This window comes from Bubalus kerabau, chromosome 6 (genome assembly GCF_029407905.1).
Source record: "Bubalus kerabau isolate K-KA32 ecotype Philippines breed swamp buffalo chromosome 6, PCC_UOA_SB_1v2, whole genome shotgun sequence".
NCBI lineage: Eukaryota > Metazoa > Chordata > Mammalia > Artiodactyla > Bovidae > Bubalus > Bubalus kerabau.
Genome location: NC_073629.1, coordinates 93,849,911 through 93,868,417, shown reverse-complemented (window position 1 = coordinate 93,868,417; position 18,507 = coordinate 93,849,911). Strand labels below are relative to the sequence as shown.

The window sequence follows — 18,507 nt, the reverse complement described above, 5'->3', positions numbered from 1 at the left end:
GTTCAAAAGCATCAATTCTTCAACGCTCAGCTTTATGGTCCCACTCTCACATCTGTACCTGAATACTGGAAAAACCATAGCTTTGAATTTGTGGACCTTTTTGGCAAAGCAGTGCCTCTGCTTTTTAATACACTAGGTTCTTCATAGCTTTTCTTCCAAGGAGCAATTGTCTTTTAATTTCATGGCTGCAGTCACCATCCACAGTGATTTTGGAGTCCAAGAAAATAAAACCTGTCACTGCTTCTACTTTTTCCCCATCTATTTGCCATGAAGTGATGGGACTGGATGCCATGATTTTTGTTTTTTGAACGTTGCATTTTAAGTCAACTTCATCTCTCTCTTACCTTCATCAAAAGGCTCTTGAATTCCTCTTCACTTTCTGTCATTAAGGTGGTGTTATCTGCATATCTGAGGTTTTTGATATTTCTCCTGGCAATCTTGATTCCAGCTTGTGCTTCATCCAGCCCCTCATTTAGCATGACATACTCTGCAAGTAAGTTAAATAGGCAGGGTGACAGTATAGAGCCTTGATGTACTCCTTTCCCAGTTTTGAACCAATCTGTTGTTCCATGTCCAGTTCTAACTGTTGCTTCTTCACCTGTGTACAGATTTTTGAGGAGACAGGTAAGGTGTTTTGGTATTCCCATATCTTTAAGAATTTTCCACAGTTTTTTCTGATCCATACAGTCAAAGACTTTAGTGTAGTCAGTGAAGCATAAGTAGATGTTTTTCTGGAATTCACTTGCTTTTCTCATAATCCAGCAGATGTTGGCAATTTGATCTCTGGTTCCTCTGCCTTTTCTAAATCCAACTTCTACGTCTGGAAGTTTTCAGTTCACGTACAGGTGAAGCCTAGCTTGAGGGATTTTGAGCATTACCTTGCTAGTGTGTGGAATGAGTGTAATTTTGGTTTAGTTTGAATGTTCTTTGGCATTGCCCTTTTTTAGGACTGGAATGAAATTGATCTTATCCAGTTCTGTGGCCATTGCTGAGTTTTCCAAATTTGATGGCAATGAGTGCAGCACTTTTGCAGCATCATCTTTAGGATATGAAATAGCTCAGCTGGAATTCCATCCCCTCCACTAGCTTTGTTCATAGTTTGGCTTCCTAAGGCCTACTTGACTTCACACTCTATGGTATCTGGCTCTAGGTGAGTGACCACACCACTGTGGTTATCCAGGTCATTAACACCTTTTTTTTAAATGCAGTTCCTGTATATAATCTTGTCACCTCTTCTTAATCTCTTCTGCTTCTATTAGGTCCTTATCATTTCTGTCCTTTATTGTGCCCATCTTTGCATGAAATAGTCCCTTGGTATCTCTAATTTTCTTGAAGAGATCTCTAGTCTTTCCCATTCTATTGTTTTCTTCTATTTCTTTGCATTGTTCACTTAAGAAGGCTTTCTATCTCTCCTTGCTATTCTTTGGAATACCAATATTCCAATATCTGCAAATATCCAATGTCTGCATATCAATTAACTATTGCTGTGTAACAAACTACTCCCAAATTCAGTTTTTATTAAATAATGATTATTATCAAAGTTTACAAGTTTGTAGATTGACTGGGAAACAGTGGATCTATGGAGAAGGAAATGGCAACCCATTCCAGTATTCTTGCTTGGAGAATCCCATGGACGGAGGCGCCTGGTGGGCTACAGTCCATGGGGTCGCCAAGAGTCGGACACGACTGAGCGACTTCACTTTCACTTTTCATTTTCATGCATTGAAGAAGGAAATGGCAACCCACTCCAGTGTTCTTGCCTGGAGAATCCTAGGGACCAGGGAGCCTGGTGGGCTGCCGTCTATGGAATTGCACAGAGTTGGACACGACTGAAGTGACTTAGCAGCAGCAGCAGCAGTGAATCTAAGTCATGCTCAGCTCTTTTTGTCTGGGTTGATCATATGAGTGTAGGTTGGGTGTCCATTTTACTCCTGTTTGGCTGGGTGTCTTTTCTTGGGACCAGCGGGCCACCTCTGGCATGTCCTTTTCATAGTCACAGCAGAAGCAGAAGAGAGTGATCTGCAATATGCAAGGCATCTTGAGACTTGACCAAAGCAAGTCATATGAAAAACTTGGAATCAAGGGATAGAGAAATATACTCTACTTTTTTAAAGGTAGGAATCTGCAAAGTCAGATCATAAAGGGAAAAAGAATTAGGGATATCAATGAAGTCATTCACAAGCAACAAATAAGCAGGGGAGATGTGTGGTATTTGCTTAAATTTCTAGTAGGGGGAGACAGTAGCATATGAACAAAATAAAGATAATTTAAAATAATGATTAGTAGCTGTGAAGAAAATAAAACAAGGTAATGCATTTGTTGGGGGGGGGTGGCTAGGATAGTCAATGATGGAGTGTTTACCTGTATATCCAGTTTTCACCTTCACATCTCTGCTTGTGTGTGTAACAGATGTCTCAAATTTCACATGTTTACGTGCAGACTCAAAGAGTCAAGGAATTATGGTGGTGACTGAATGCAGCATTTTTTAAAAATATGAAATTTGTTGTTGTGTAGTATAACTCAAGTCAGAGAAATGCACGCAACATAAATATACAGCTTAGTGAATTCTCCCAAAGCCCATATCTGTAACCTAATTTACCTCCCAGGTCAAAAATAGAATGCTAACACCTAAGAATCCTCTCTGTAGAAAATTTTTATCTTAAAAACTTTGTGGCTTTCGTTTTTATTGTAAAAACTTGTTTGGTCCTCCTGTCTACAAATTACACCTGCAAAATCTCTTTGGGTCCTTTCTGAGATGGCTGAGGGGCAACCTTCTTAAACTTCTAAGCAGTCCTTTGAGAGGAATTGTGAGGCACAGCTCTTTTCTCTTTAGAGAGCTTTTTTTCTGTATGAAAAGTATTCTGAGGCATCGTCTTTGTTTTTTTCTGAGTCTTAAAAGATCTGTCACAACCTGGGCTTCATTTTTGGACCGTGTTTTTCTGGCAGTGCACTGGCTTTGATCTTCGCTCAAAGACTATTTGTTAATTTTAGCATCTTTTACCACTTTGAGAGTCTGAGAATTTTTAAAACTATGAAGTCCTGGATTGTTTTTGTTTAATAGCCCTTTCTGCAATATAGCATTATAGAATTTTACTATAAGCAGCAAGAATCAATCATGTGGCAGTTTCAATATTTTGTTTATTATCTAGTTTCTACATAACTTTTGGTAATAGTAGTATTATAATTTCTGCTTCTATTGTAACAGGGGTCTCCTTTTCCTCAGTTTTCAGGAAGATTTTGTTCTTTTGTAAACTCTCATCTGCAGCATCCTCAGTGTCTGGTTTCTTCGAGGCACTTCAGTTTTTTTCACTAGCAATGTTCCAAACTTTGGAATTAGAATGGTTCCAAAGCCATTCACATGTTTTACATTTTTGTTCAGTATAACTCCATTTCCACTGTATTAGTCTGCTTGGGCTGATATAGAAAATATCATAGACTGGGTAGCTCAAACAAGGAAATTTATTTCTCATAGTTCTAGAGGCTGGGAAGTATAAAATCAAGATGTATGATAGGGTTTATGTCATACTGAAGCCTCTTTTCTTGGGTCATAGGTGACCTCCATCTCATTGTGTATTCACATGACCTGTTCTTTTGTGTGGGTGCAGAGACAGAGGGAGAGAAAATTCTCTGTGTTCTTTTTTTAAGGATTCTTATAAGGGCACTAATCCTGTCTGGAGAGTCTCACCCTCATGACCTCATATACCATAATTATTATACCTCTGCAAATACCCATCTCCAAATACCATCACATTGGTTGTTAGGACATCAGCAAATGAATTCTGAGGGGACACAGTTAAGTCTATAGCATTCAGGTACCAAAATATGTGTTAATATTATAAATTACTGTGTTACAGTGAAACTGTTTAAAAACCATTTCTTGCTTTAATTCCTGCTGTCTAGTCTTCCCATATGTAAGCTCACTGGCCTTTCAGTGTGTTCAATAAGCCAAACCTATTCCTTGTACCACAGTCTTATATTTTCTTTGGCTACAGTGCTCTTTATTCTTTTAAGGTCAACTCTTTTTGCTGTTTAGGTCTTTAAAAAAAAAACCTCTTATATCTACAACACTTTACAGAAGTATTTCTGCTTGGATGTCTGATAGATCTTTCAAATTTAATAGGTCTGAAACTGAAATACTAATTGTCTCCTTGAACTTCCACCTTCCCCATTGTTTCCTCCTGAAGTTTCTCCTATTCAGAAAAAGATAACTCTGTCTTTCTAGGACCTATGACCCACCATTTTTCATTTTTCTTGTACTCAATATTCAATATATCAGCAAACCGTTTTACTCATTTCTCAGAATATCTATAAATATGAGAAATAGAAATATTTCTCTACATTTCCCCCACTTCTGTAGTGCAGACTATCATAATTTCTCACCTGGAGTATAGGAGTCTCCTAAATGGATTTTCTGCTTCTGCACATGCATCTGTACAGTCAATTTTTTCTTTTTTCCAGATCAGTGCTTTTCAAATATAAACTAGATTATTTCATTCCTCTGCTCAAAACTCTGTTGTGTTCTTACCACACTCAGATTGAAACCTTCAGGTCTTTTTATGGCCTACAAACTTCTATATGTTCTGACCTTCAACCCTCATTATCTGACTTCATTTCCTACCATTTTTTTTTCTTTCACCTCTCTGCCCCAGCCTCAAACACAGTAAGCACATTGCTACTTCATTCAGGGCCTTAGCCTTGCTATTTCAACTTCTGAAACACTCTAAGATATCAGTGCTAACTTTCTTACTTCTGTCAGGTCTTTGCTCAAATGTCATCTTCTGCTTTCTTTCATCACCCTCATTCCCAGAATTGCCTATCCTCTGTCTTCTGCTTTAACATTTTCTATAGCACTTATAGAAATCTGGCTATATATATTTTCTTATTTCTTGAATGTCTCTTCCAACCAGAATTGAAGTCCACAGTTCAGTCAGTTCAGTTGCTCAGTCTTGTTTGACTTTTTGCGGCCCATGGACTGCAGCATGCCAGGCTTCCCTGTCCATCAACAACACCCGGAGCTTGCTCAAACTCATGTCCATGAGTTGGTGATGCCACTCAACCATCTCATCCTCTGTTGTCCCCTTCTCCTCCTGCGTTCAATCTTCCCCAGCATCAGGGTGTTTTCCAGAGAGCAAGCTCTTCGCATCAGCTGGCCAAAGTATTGGAGCTTCAGCTTCAGCATCAGTCCATCCAATGAATATTCAGGACTGTTTTTCTTTATGATTGACTGGTTTGATCTCCTTGCAGTCCAAGAGGCTCTTCTCCATCAACATAGTTCAAAAGCATCAATTATTTGGTTCTCAGCTTTCTTTATGGTCCAACTCTCATGTCCATACATGACTATTGGAAAAACTATAGATTTGACTAGACAGACCTTTGTTGGCAAAGTAATGTTTCTGCTTTTTAATATGCTGTTTAGATTTGTCATAGCTTTTCTTCCAAGGAGCAAGCATCTTTTAATTTCATGGCTGCAGTCACCATCTGCAGTAATTTTGGAGCCCAAGAAAATAAAGTCTCTCATTGTTTCCATTGTTTTCCCATCTATTTGCCATGAAGTGATGGGACTGGATGTCATGATCTTCATTTTTTGAATGTTGGGTTTTAAGCCAGCTTTTTCACTCTTCTCTTTCACTTTCATCAAGAGGCTCTTTTGTTCCTCTTTGCTTTCTGCCATAAGAGTGGTGTCATCTGCATTTCTGAGGTTATTAATATTTCTCCCGGCAATCTTGATTCCAGCTTGTGCTTCATCCAGCCCAGCATTTTGCATGATGTACTCTGCATATAAGTTAAATAAGCAAGGTGACAGTGTACAACCTTGACGTACTCCTTGCCCAATTTAGAACCAGTGTGTTGTTCCATGTCCAGTTCTAACTGTTGCTTCTTGACCTGCTTACACATTCCTCAAGAGGCAGGTCAGGTGGTCTGGTATTCCCATCTCTTGAAGAATTTTCCAGTCTGTTGTGATCCACACAGTCAAAGGCTTTTGTATAGTCAATAAAGCAGAAGTAGATGTTTTTATGGAACTCTGTTGCTTTTTCTACGATGTAATGGATGTTGGCAATTTGATCTCTGGTTCCTCTGCCTTTTGTAAATCCAGCTTAAACATCTGAAAGTTCTCAGTTTACATACTATTGAAGCCTCTCTTAGAGAATTTTGTGCATTACTTTGCTAGCATGTGAGATCAGTGCAATTGTGAAGTACTTTGAACATTCTTTGGCATTGCCTTATTGGGATTGGAATGAAAACTGACCTTTTCCAGTCCTGTGGCCACTGCTGAGTTTTCCAAATTTGCTGGCATATTGAGTGCAGCACTTTCACAGCATCGTCTTTTAGGATTTGAAATAGCTCAACTGGAATTCCATCACCTCCACTAGCTTTGTTCATAGTGATGTTTCTTAAGGCCCACTTGACTTCACATTCCAGGATGTCTGGCTCTAGGTAAGTTATCACACTATTGTGGTTATCTGGGTCATGAAGATCTTTCTTGTATAGTTCTTCTGTGTATTCTTGCCACTTCTTAATACCTTCTGCTTCTGTTAGGTCCTTACTGTTTCTGTCCTTTATTGTGCCCATCTTTGCATGAAATGTGCCCTTGGTATCTCTAATTTTCTTGAAGAGATCCCTAGTCTTTCCCATTCTATTATTTTCCTCTATTTCTTTTTATTGATCACTGAGAAATGCTTTCTTATCTCTCCTTGCTGTTCTTTGGAACTCTGCATTCAGATAGGTATATCTTTCCTCTTCTCCTTTGCCTTTAGCTTCTCTTTGTTTGTCAACTCTTTGTAAGGGCTCACTGATTTTTGTTTGTTTTATTCCCTGCTCTTTGACTGTTACTTAGAAGAGTGCCTGGCATAGAACAGGTATTCTGTAATTAATTAATCTTAGAGGCCCTTTTCTTCATCGTTCTAATTAAAGTGGATCCCTCCTGTTATTATTTTTAATAGATAGTTTCCTATTGCTTTCCTTCATAGCACTTAGCTGTATTTATATTCATATATTTATTGTATGTAGTTTTACTTGTTTAATTTTTGTGTTCCTTATTTCTCTTATAAACTTGTTTGAAAGTAGAAATTAGGTTTGTTTTGTTTACCTTCAATCCATGCAGCCTAGCAACAGTGGTTGGCATGTAATCTGGCCAGAAAAAGAGGTTTTTCCCCTCTTTTTTTCTATAGTCTCTAGGATATTTAAATGTTCAATAACTGTTTTTTTTAATGAATGAATGAATAAATTTCCATACCCATATTATCTCATTCAATTCTCACAACAATCCATTGTAGGAAATATTATTATTGTACTATTATAATTGTACTATTAGTACAATTGTTATAATTGTACTATTAAGTACAATTCTAGCTTCAGGATCTCATATATATATTTAATATATATCTCATATCATGTATATTATATATATATTTTTTTCTTTCTCTTTCATGGTTTCCTTCCTTCCTTTCTTTCTCTCTCTCTCCCTGCTTTGTTTCTTCCTTCGTTTGTCTTTGTTTCTTCCTTCCTTCCTTTCTTTCTTTAAATGGTGTTGAGAAAGTGTCCTTTAATTCTTTCAAAAGATTACACCACCATGGATCTCCTGTACTTTTCTCACCCTTCCCTATAGTCATGATTTGATTTATTGCAACATTTTTTTCACTTTTTGCAGCAACATTTCAACATTTTTCTACAAGTGTTTCACTCTTAGGGGGAGTCTTTCTCTTCTGGGTGGTAGTTTCAGAGCAATTGTAAGCCTACCACTAACTCCCCACTCCTCTCCTCTGCAGTGTTTTCAGACTGCCCTTCTTCCCTAGAGTCATCCTGTGGACGTGAGAGCTGTTACTGTGGAAGTTACTGGCAGATATTTGGTTACTTTTCTTTTCCCCTTTATCTTTTTTTTCCACTTATAGGTAATTTGAAGTTTTGTGTTTTCTTTTGTCTAGTTATGCAGAGAGTATGACTTTGTGCAGTTTTATTTGTTCTTCTTGTTTATTGGTATTGTTTTTGAGGATACAGAGATTTTGGCCGCTTCCATTGCCCTCAGCTAGCTGGAAATCCTGTGTCTGGTGCGTTTTCAATCTTTTCTAAAGTTTTACATTAGTCATAGTAGTTGGACAGTTTTTTCTAGTCTAAAATTTGAAGTATAAATGTACGAAATGTTATTGTTCATCCAGTAGATTTCTAGTGAATTGTAGAATTTCATTGAGTTTCAAGTTGTCACTTGAAATTGCCATTTTTGAATGTGTCCCAGAAATGAATAGGTAAGAATGCTTGTAGTAGCTTACATTCTGCCATAGAGTCAGGAGATTTTTGTGGCTTCAAAGTTTGATTCCAGGAGATTGAGATCTTCTTATACCATGCATATTCTTAAAACAACCAAAAATGTGAATTGGCAGTTCAGAATCAGGAGTCAGCAAGCAATCTGTGTCCTGGCTTCATAAATACATGGTAAGGGATTGGCTGAATATTTTTCAAAGGGTTGCTACCTTGTATAGATTAATTTGATCCCATAGTAAGAAAACAAGAAGGAAAGACATAATATCTACTGAATATCTCCATTTTAGACACTATACCAGGTGCTTTTATATAGTTTATGTGCCCTTCTTCCTATAAGTCCATGTATGAATTGCTTATAAATCTTCTAATGGATAGTAAAGCATTTGTACTTCCTGTGACAAGAAACTTGCCATAGACACTACTCATTCCATTTTTCTGGGTGATTCCAATTGTTACAGTGCCCTTTTTCATGTTGAATTCAAATCTCTCTTCCTATAGTTTCTGTCTTCTGAGACTTATATTAATAGAACAAGCCTCTTTCACCTTATTGCCTGTCAAATATCTGAAGCCAGCCAGACCTTGTTCCTTTAACTGTTTCTCATTATGTTACTGAAATGCACGTCCATGTGCCTGATGCACAGAGAGGCCAAACAAGTCTGAAATTTTAGAGTTTGGAACAGAGAAGGGTTTATGGAGGAGATGCAAGAAGGGTGGCTCGTGCCTTAAAACCCCAAAAGCTTTCATCAAATCTCTTTTATAGGAAAGGTGAGGAGGGGTGTGGTTAGTTACCGTAAACTTCTTGGGGCCACGTCCTTTGTTCTAGAAGTCAAGTCATAGTCAGGTAATGAAGTTCCTGTAAATCTCTACCAGCAAATGTTATTTTTTCTTCTAATAAGAACAGGCAAGGTCCCAAGGGCCAGTTTCACCTTCTGAGGTCCTAGTCCTGGCTAAGAGGAGGAGGTAGACCTCAGTTGGTCCCCAGACCCTGCCCAGCTGTCATCACTGAGGGAGCCAGGCACCCAATCCAACTGGCCCTGAGGCTCCTCAGGTCTCCCAGATGGGGAGGAGGAAGTGGGTAGGGACAGGTCCCACAGACTGTGACCCAGGCAGACTGCCATTGCTATAAGGTCTCAGAGACAGGAATGGGGAAGAGGTTCACTGCTGCTTCCAGGCCTGGCCCTGCCAGTGTGTGACCTAGGGGAGGGTTCTAGAGGCTTGCAGGACATAGGCCCTACCTGTTCCCTGGGCCCTCCAGCTCATCCACTGGTCCAAGGCCAGGTGAGCTAGAAGGCCCCTGGAAGAAGACCAGGATTTGCCTTTTAATTCACTCTACACCTGATGACCACCACTCCAATGGGCTCATTGACAGTTGGCTGTTTATGGGAGGGGCCCACTAATGATATTGCAGTAACCTTTGCCTCCTAATGACTGCATGCTAATGTTTGCACTTGTCTGGGTTCTATTACAACCGTTTCATTACCCATCATCACTGGACTAATTCCTGTACTGTGATCGCATGTAAGCTTTTCTGGTAATCTCATCACACTGGTGATTCACATTGAGTTTATAGTGGAACAGAACCTCAGAGCTTTTCTCATGGCTGCTGCTCCTTTTCTTAGGCAGTTTTGGGTATTCAAGAATAGAACTGGGCATTTAATTAATTATATTCTGAGCCATCTCATTGATAAATCTCTTCGAAGTCTATTTGAATCCAACATTGTAGCAGTCTATCCCAGTTTCAGATTTGATGAGCATAACTTTAATTTTCTAATCCAATTTTTAGAAATATTACCCAGAGCATGGCTGAAGTTAGAGATTAGTAGTAGAGACTTTTCTCTAAGTTACTGCATTGATCAGTGCCTTTCGTTGATCAGCGATTCTGTGTTCTGTTGGCTCTTTAAATCCTCTTATGATGTGGTCAGTTAAGTTGGAAAATGCTTCATACTTTAACTCCCTTTTGGACAGTCATAATACACATGCAATGGTAAAGGCTCTGAATGTTTTGCCATAAATTAGTTTAACTTTATTTAAGCACGTGTTACATAAACTTGACAGAAGAACCTGTATATTTTTAATAACACCCCCAAACCCCTGAAAACCAAAAGGAAACAAAGCTCACTTTATAGTATTTCCTTATCTTGTCCCAAAAGATGATCTTAAAGATTTGTCCATTGTTGGGACTTCCCTGGTGGTCCACCTGGCTAAGACTTCATGTTCCCAATGCTGGGGGGCCTGGGTTCAATCCCTGTTCAGGGAACTAGATCCTGCATGCTGCAACTGAAAGATCCCACATGCTGCAACTAAGACCTGGCACAGCCAGATAAGCGAAAAGTAAAATAAATACTAAAAAAGAAACTTCAGTTATTAAAAAAAAGATTTTGTCTTTTTTATCTAGATGCTATGTTTCATTTGATCTACTAGCCAATATGAAAAAGATATTATTAATAATTGATATGGCTTGTTCTTAGTGAACCCATACCATCTGTTTCTGGAGCACTCACTAGTGTTACTGGTATGAAATAACCAGTGTGGTCTCTGCCTTCTTCCATTTTTATTAGAATTGAGAGAATATTTGCTTAATTATATGTGTCATTTCTGCTCTGAGGATTACCCTCTTTGATAGAGAGAAAACAGAAATGGGAACTCTCCACATTATCATGCTGTCTATGAACATAATATTATCATCTCCAGTCAGTGGACTTTTTCCTTCCTTGGTCTTTCTGCTCCAATGGAGGATTCAAAATCTATTGTATTCTTTCGTCTCCTTAAAAATAGTAAAAAAGATTTTTGCAGATCATGCTTCAGTAGCATGCTTGCTTTTGTTTTCTCATAGCAATCTCTAAACTTTCTGTTAATTTGAAAAGCACACACTTTTTCATTAGACTGTAACTTTTCTGTAGGCCCTCCTGCCTTATTATAAGGAAAAAGAAGATCAGGCCCTGGAAGTTATGAATTGTAAAATTCACTTTGTCCAGGGGATTGGGATCTTTTGGCATTGGGATTGAACTTCTTGAAGAATTGCTGGCAGCGCTTTCCTGCCTTAGAACCATTGCGGCCCTAAGCTGTATTTTCTGGTTTTTGAAACTAGACCCTAGTTGTATGAAGTAGAATAGGCCAGTTTGAACTATTTTCGTATCATATGATTATTAGTTGATTCAATCCATTAAATATACCCATTTAATTATAAAGAAATGTGTATCTGAAGGGTCAGTGTTGAAGTTTTCAATACTAATATCTGCGCATGGGAACATGTGGAAATATTTGGCAGGATACTGAGTTCCATTGCAACATTTGTTAATAAGCAGCAGGAAGACATTAACTTGCTAATAGAAGTTTGCTTTCTCTACAGGAACAACACTTGAACACTTTGCAAAAATTGGATGGAAAAATCATAAACATTCAGTTAATAACCCGTAAGTATTTCAGAGACGAGAAGTAGTGAAAATCTGGGTTATTCGCTTATGTAATATGCAGCTTTATAGTTGAAAAGCAAATGCAAGAACTCAAAGATGTTATTAATAACTTTAAATTTTTTTCCTTAGGAAAAGCTTGTGCCCAAGTAAACTTTTGACTACTTTTCAATTTAGATTTTGGTCTGTTTATATTTTTGTTGTTGTTGTTTAGTATTTGGGATGCCATTTGAGTTTAGTGGCTCTTTTAAGAAAGAATGTGAATGGCTTATGTTAAAAGATGTAATTTGTCATTGGTTCCAACCCTAGTAAATGGAATTTATTACAATAATTTTAATTGGAAATAACCAGGCCCCATTTTAGAACATTCTTTAAAACGTTTCCTAGTTTGTTTTGATCAATTAGAATGTTTGTAAAACATGTGTTGGTAGTTTTAATGACTTTATATTACATTATTTGTGTTTTAATCATGTTAGTTTCATTAACTCTTACTCTGGTAGAATAATATTGTGATTTGTATAGTAAAATATAGTCTGAAGTAAAATTACATTATATGTATTACTGATAATTAATCTTTGAATCCCTAATACCTAGTGAAATGTGTGGCTCATGGCAATATACTTAAAGGTTCCTAAATAAAATAGGTTCATTGGGAATTGAATTAGTGCCATACCACTGGAGTCTCTACAAAAGCAATGCCACTAGGCAATAAAAGAATAGTGGCTAATTTTATTAAATGCCAACTCTGTGTCACTGTGCTGCGTACTTTTATGTATATTTTCATTTAATCCTCTCAAGGACCCTATAAGGTAGTTGTTTTTATTTTTATTTTATAGATGATGAAAATGAGGCTTACTGAAATTAGGCACCTTGTTCAGTATCATCCTAAATAGAGGCAAAACAATGTTTATATTTTTCCTTCTGGACTATAAACTTCTTGAGAACAAGAGTCATCTCTTATCTTTATGTTCTTAATGTTTAGTGCAGAGTCTGGAACATAATAGGTGCTCGGTAAATTGTTTCTGAACTATTAAATTTTACCATGTTTAATAAACATAAAACTATGATAAGGGAGATTTTATATCACAGTGGATCATTACCACCTATGTCTAATACTTCATGCTACTTCTCATTCATGTTCTTCTCATTCTTCTGATTTTAAATTGATGTTTGAATTCAAGGCATACCTAACTAACAAATAATATCCAATCCCATGCCCTAAATCTAAGGGTATTTTGTGAAATAAAGGGTATTGTGGAAGCTTTGGTTACTTCCCTTGCTTATCTAATAAAATGGAAATTCCTTCATTTAAGATAACAAGCCTGTTATAATTTGGCCCCATTCTACTTTATTGGTCTTATTTCCTTCTTCCCTGATTATTCTCAATCTCTCCCTTCACCAGATAACTTGGTATTTCCTAAGTGTACTATGTAGTGCTTATTTCTGTGTTTTTAGTTATGTGTTAGCTCTCCCTGGAATGTCTTTCTGTCTTTCTTTTGTTTGATGAATATCTACTTATTCATCAAGTCCCATTCTAAGTATCATTGCTTCTCCTAATACTTTCTTAGAACTTCCTGGTCATAATTATTTTTTCTTATAAGCTTCATTGTACCATCTGTATACCTCTATTATAACATATCACACTGTATCTTATTTATAAATCTTTTTCTCTGATGATGATGGTTCTTGAGCAGAGATTATATCTCTGTATCTTTTTTGTATCTTTTGTACCCATTAGGGTATTGGAACATAGTATATGCTCAACAAACTTTGCTGTTACTGAAAAGCAGTTAGGATGAGCTGTCTTAAGCTCATAAATATGATCTAGAATTGACTTCTTTGTCCTCAGAATCTGGAGAACCATTAAAAGTCCTTGTCACTTCCCAAAACAGGTAAGGAACTGTACCAACATACTGAGGAATTGACGGTACTGTAGTTCCTGGCTTTGAGGCTCCAAAGCTCAGCTCTGGACTTTCCCCAGAGAAGCAAAGCTTCTAAGTCTTGCTGCTACTGCTGCTGCTAAGTCACTTCAGTCGTGTCCGACTCTGTGTGACCCCATAGACAGCAGCCCACCAGGCTCCCCCGTCCCTGGGATTCTCCAGGCAAGAACACTGGAGTGGGTTGCCATTGCCTTCTCCAATGCATGAAAGTGAAAAGTGAAAGTGAAGTTGCTCAGTCGTGTCCGACTCTTAGCGACCCCATGGACTACAGCCCACCAGGCTCCTCCGTCCATGGGATTTTCCAGGTAACAGTACTGGAGTGGAGTGCCATCGCCTTCTCCATTCCAAGTCTTTCTTTTACTTAATTCCTTGCCTAACCAGGCACTCATTTATCCACTCATTACAGCATTCTTCTAAAGGAATTTCATTCACTCAGCTAATATGTATTCAGTAGCTTGCTATATGTAAGACACTCATTAAGCTGCTAGTGATATAGCAGTGAGCAAGAAGGATAAGTTCCATGTCCTCATGGATCCTCTGCTATGTATTATAAGTCCTCAATTCTGTTGAATAGGCCAATATTATCTCTGAATTTCAGCTTCTTCATTTAGAACTCATTGAAACAGCCCAAGAATAGCCTTCTATTTAAGTTGCTAACTTCTTATACTAGATTTTGCTTGGCTAGTGAAGAAAGATAATTCTGTGTTTGCTAATAAGTCATTAGAAATACCTTGTAATGTATTTCTAAGAAGGCTAAGAATTATTCTCGAGTGCTTCCTCACAAATTATAAGAACACCTAAAGGCAGTGAGAATCTGTGATCAGTAAATAATAGGATTAGGGGTAGCTTCTGCCACTTGAGCCTTCAGACCTGTGTCTATAATTCTCTCCTAGTTGTCTTCACTTAGATGTCCCATAGGTGCCTCAGAGTCAACATGTCCATGCAGAATTTCCCATTTCCCCTCCACAGTGTTTTTCCTTCAGCATTTTTCCTCTTGGTGAATCACATCAACATATATCCAGTGATTTAAGGTAGAAAACTAGAAGTCATCCTTGGCTTTCCCTTCTTCCTCACTGTCCCATATGAAATGCAGATGAGCAGGGATGAATGGTTGCCTGGAGAATCCCAGGGACGGGGGAGCCTCGTGGGCTGCCGACCCTGGGGTCGCACAGAGTCGGACACGACTGAAGCAACTTAGCAGCAGCAGCAGCAGCAGCAAGGATGAATGGAATCCTAGTGATTCTGTCTCTTTACTATCTCTTGAATTCATTGGTTCACTTCATCTTTCACTACTAATTTCCTATTTTAAACCCTTGTCATTTCTTGCCTTAGTTATTGCCCTAATCTCTTCATTGATTTACCTGCTTTTGGTAATGTCTTTTAACTGTCTCTTTCTATTACACAGCCTTCTTATTGAAATACAAATCTGGTCATGTCACTCCCCAGCTTTATCTCCTTTATAAGTTCTTCATTGTTTTCAGTATCAAATGGAAACGCTATATACTGGACTTTCATGATCTGATCCTGTTCATGTCTCCTGCCCCGGGTACTGACCTTTTTGCCAGGAATTCTCTGTCTTCCACTTCCTCTTATTTGCAGCCTTGGAAAGGAAGCCCTTTTGGTATCTGGGTTTGATGCATATCCTGTTGCTCCCATGGCACCTTGTATAACATTTCTATCATGGCATTTATCATACTAGAATGGTGTTTTTATTGCTGTGGGTTCAGACTAAGTTCCTTGAGAATAGGGGCTGTGTCCATATCCCCATCGTCTAGTACAGGATCTGGGTTAAATAAAGTCCTTTTTTAAAAGTTGGTGATGGACAAAGTTGACTTTAGAAGCAAAGGTATAGATAGTAGTGTGCAGATCTGAGTTACATGGGCTTTGTTTCTAAACACTGGAATTGCTTGTTAACTTTCACAACAGTTGGATTTTGCTTTTGGAAACTCCCCTACTGTGTCTATTTGTTTTTGCCAGAGCAATTTCTGAAACCATTTTATTATATTGTTAGATGCACCAAACAGGGTAAAAATGAGTTTCTTCTTTGCAGTGATCAAAAAAGGAAATGTGTTTTAAAAAATGTAGACATTTTATTAAAGACTCTGTACATTTATTTAGGAACTCTGTTAGCCTTTATTAAATGTAGTTGTATAATGTCATTACCACAAAAGTTGGCTGAATTGCAAGTCATTTAGTTTTACTTTTAAGGAACTAGTGTTTTTATAATTTTCCAACTGGTCTGACACCAGCTGGATGTATTGCAATTTAATTCTGATACTAACCACTTGGAGTTAATACACACACATGAATTAAGGCTTCACAAGACTGCCTTCATGTTAGATGGCAGTCTGAGCAGGGCCCCCAGGCCACCTGCCCTTTTGACCAAGTGACTATTAATTCAGGGATTCCCATGATCCTCTCATGTTTGGGAATTTCAGTAGAATGACTCACAGAACCTAGAAAAGTACTGTGAAGTAAAAGTCTCTCACTCGTGTTTGACTCTTTGTGACTCCATGGACTGTATAGTGGGTAGCCTTTCCCTTCTCCAGGGGATCTTCCCAGCCCAGGGATCAAACCCAGGTCTCCCGCATTGCGGGCGGATTCTTTACCCACTGAGCCACAAGGGAAGCCCAAGGGAACCCAGGGATTGAACCCAGGTCTCTCACATTGTAGGCAGATTCTTTACCAGCTGAGCCACAAGGGAAGCCAGAAGGGAAGAAGAGTACTGTATGTACTTACAATTAGAGTATTATCATAAAGGGGTTTCCCTGCTAGCTCAGCTGGTAAAGAATCCACCTTCAGTGCAGGAGATGCCGATTTGATTCCTGGGTCGGGAAGATCCCCTGGAGAAGGGATAAGCTACCCACTCCAGTATTCTTGGGCTTCCCTCGTGGCTCAGCTGGTAAAGAATCCGCCTGCAGTGAGGAAGACCTGGGTTTGATCCCTGGGTTGCAGGAGGGAAAGGCCACCCACTCCAGTATTCTGGCCTGGAGAATTTCATGGACTGTATAGTCCGTGGCATCACAAAGAGTTGGACATGACCGAACGACTTTCACTTCACTTCACTTCACAATTGAGGAACAGTCAAAAGAAGAGTCACATAAGGTGAGGTCTGGAAAGGTTCCTAGTGCAGAGCTTCCATGCCCTCTTCCTGTGGTGTCGCACATCACCGTCCTGGTATGTGGAGGTACTCACCAACCAGAGGGCTTCACCAAGCTTCAGTGTCCAGAGTTTTCATTTGTTGTTCAGTCGCTGTCATGTCTTATTCTTTGTGACCCCATGGACTGCAGCAATCCAAGCTTCCCTGTCCATCCCAGTCATGTCCATTGAGTTTTCATTGGGGTTTCATTATGTAGGCATACTCCATTAAATCTTGGCCACTTGATTGAACTTGATCTCTAACTGTCCCTTTTTTGCCTAGGGGTCACACTGGCTCAAAAGTCCAAATCCTGTGTTGGCATGGGTGGTCTTTCTGGTGACCAGGCCCTTGCCTCACCCCTTCCTTATCCACCAGCTAACAAGGGGACCCATGGAAGTCACCTAATTAGCATAACAAACACACTCCTGTTACTTAGGAAATTCCAAGGGTTTCAAAATTTCCATGCCAGAAATCCAGGACAAAAATTAGACACAATTTTTATTATATAATGTGGTATTTTAGAGTTAGGAATTTAAAAAATTAATTCAAATTACTTATTTAGAAATGGTTGATGAAAGCATGTCTTTTGTTTTTGAAAATAATATTTCCATATTAATCTCTCTTTAACTTCTAAACCAGAACATCTTCAACAAAAATTGAAATTGCTACCCCACATTCTGTAACTATTTATTTTATATATTTAGGTATTCCCAGTTCCAAAAGGAGTACAGCTTAGATGAAGTGATGACGTCTCGAAAAATTTTTGACTTTTTGACAGTCTTACAATGTTGGTAAGAAAAACACATTTTAATATTTAATAGAAGTACTATCCCTTCTCCCCGACTCCCACCCCTTGGGTAAACCTTAGGCTCTGTATCTGGGTATATCTATGTCTGTATGTGCTTTTATAGAACTCCTGTGTATAGAACTCCTAAGTATAGTCCTTACACTGGAGTGAGCACCCTTACTTTCTGTTTTTGTCTAGAGACAGGCTGTCTTTTCTCTTTGAATATTATATATTTTACTTCCTTCTCTCATGCCTTCCACCTACTCTGTTCTAATAGTGTTTATTCATTTAAATGCAACTTGGGACCATGGAAACCAAAGATTTTTCCCTTGATCATTTCATTTCCTCTGTTGTATATTTCTACTGTAGGAAATTTTACTCAATTATAGTAACTAAGAATAAAGGTAAAACAAGAAAAAAATTGTAGCTCTAATAATGATAGCAGCCCCATCTTGAAAATTGCTTGATGTTATCTGTCTCCTAGAAAACTGAATTAATATTGCATAGCTCCTACCTGTGTTTAATAATCACCTGGATGTGTCCTGGAGATCCTGGCTGGGATGCAAATGAACAAGTGGTGTTTGTTTTGATCTGTTGCAGTATAAAGATCTGCCCATTTTTAAAGTACAACTCAACTCAGAGAGGGCTTCCCTGATAGCTCAGTTAGTAAAGAATCCACATGCAATGCAGGAGACCCCGGTTCAATTCCTGGGTCGGGAAGTTCTGCTGGAGAAGGGATAGGCTACCCACTCCAGTATTCTTGGGCTTCCCTTGTGGCTCAGCGGGTAAAGAATCGGCCTGCAATGTGGGAGACCTGGGTTCGATCCCTGGGTTGGGAAGATCCCCTGAAGAAGGGAAAGGCTACCCACTCCAATATTCTGGCCTGGAGAATTCCTTGGACTGAACAGTCCATGGGGTCCCAAAGAGTTGGACATGACTGAGTGACTTTCACTTTCACTTTCAACTCAGAGAAAG

The 18,507-nt window shown here is 38.6% G+C and overlaps 1 protein-coding gene across 3 annotated transcripts in view; it reads left to right on the top strand.

Annotated features, from left to right (window-relative positions):
• The window catches only part of LOC129655438 (sterol carrier protein 2), a 115,877-nt gene that overhangs the window by 30,503 nt on the left and 66,867 nt on the right, over positions 1-18,507 (top strand). For all 3 annotated transcript variants that reach the window (XM_055585853.1, XM_055585852.1, XM_055585854.1), the window contains 2 exons: positions 11,606-11,669; positions 17,450-17,536. In XM_055585853.1, coding sequence (XP_055441828.1) covers positions 11,606-11,669; positions 17,450-17,536 — 151 coding nt within the window. The remainder of the gene's footprint in view (positions 1-11,605; positions 11,670-17,449; positions 17,537-18,507) is intronic.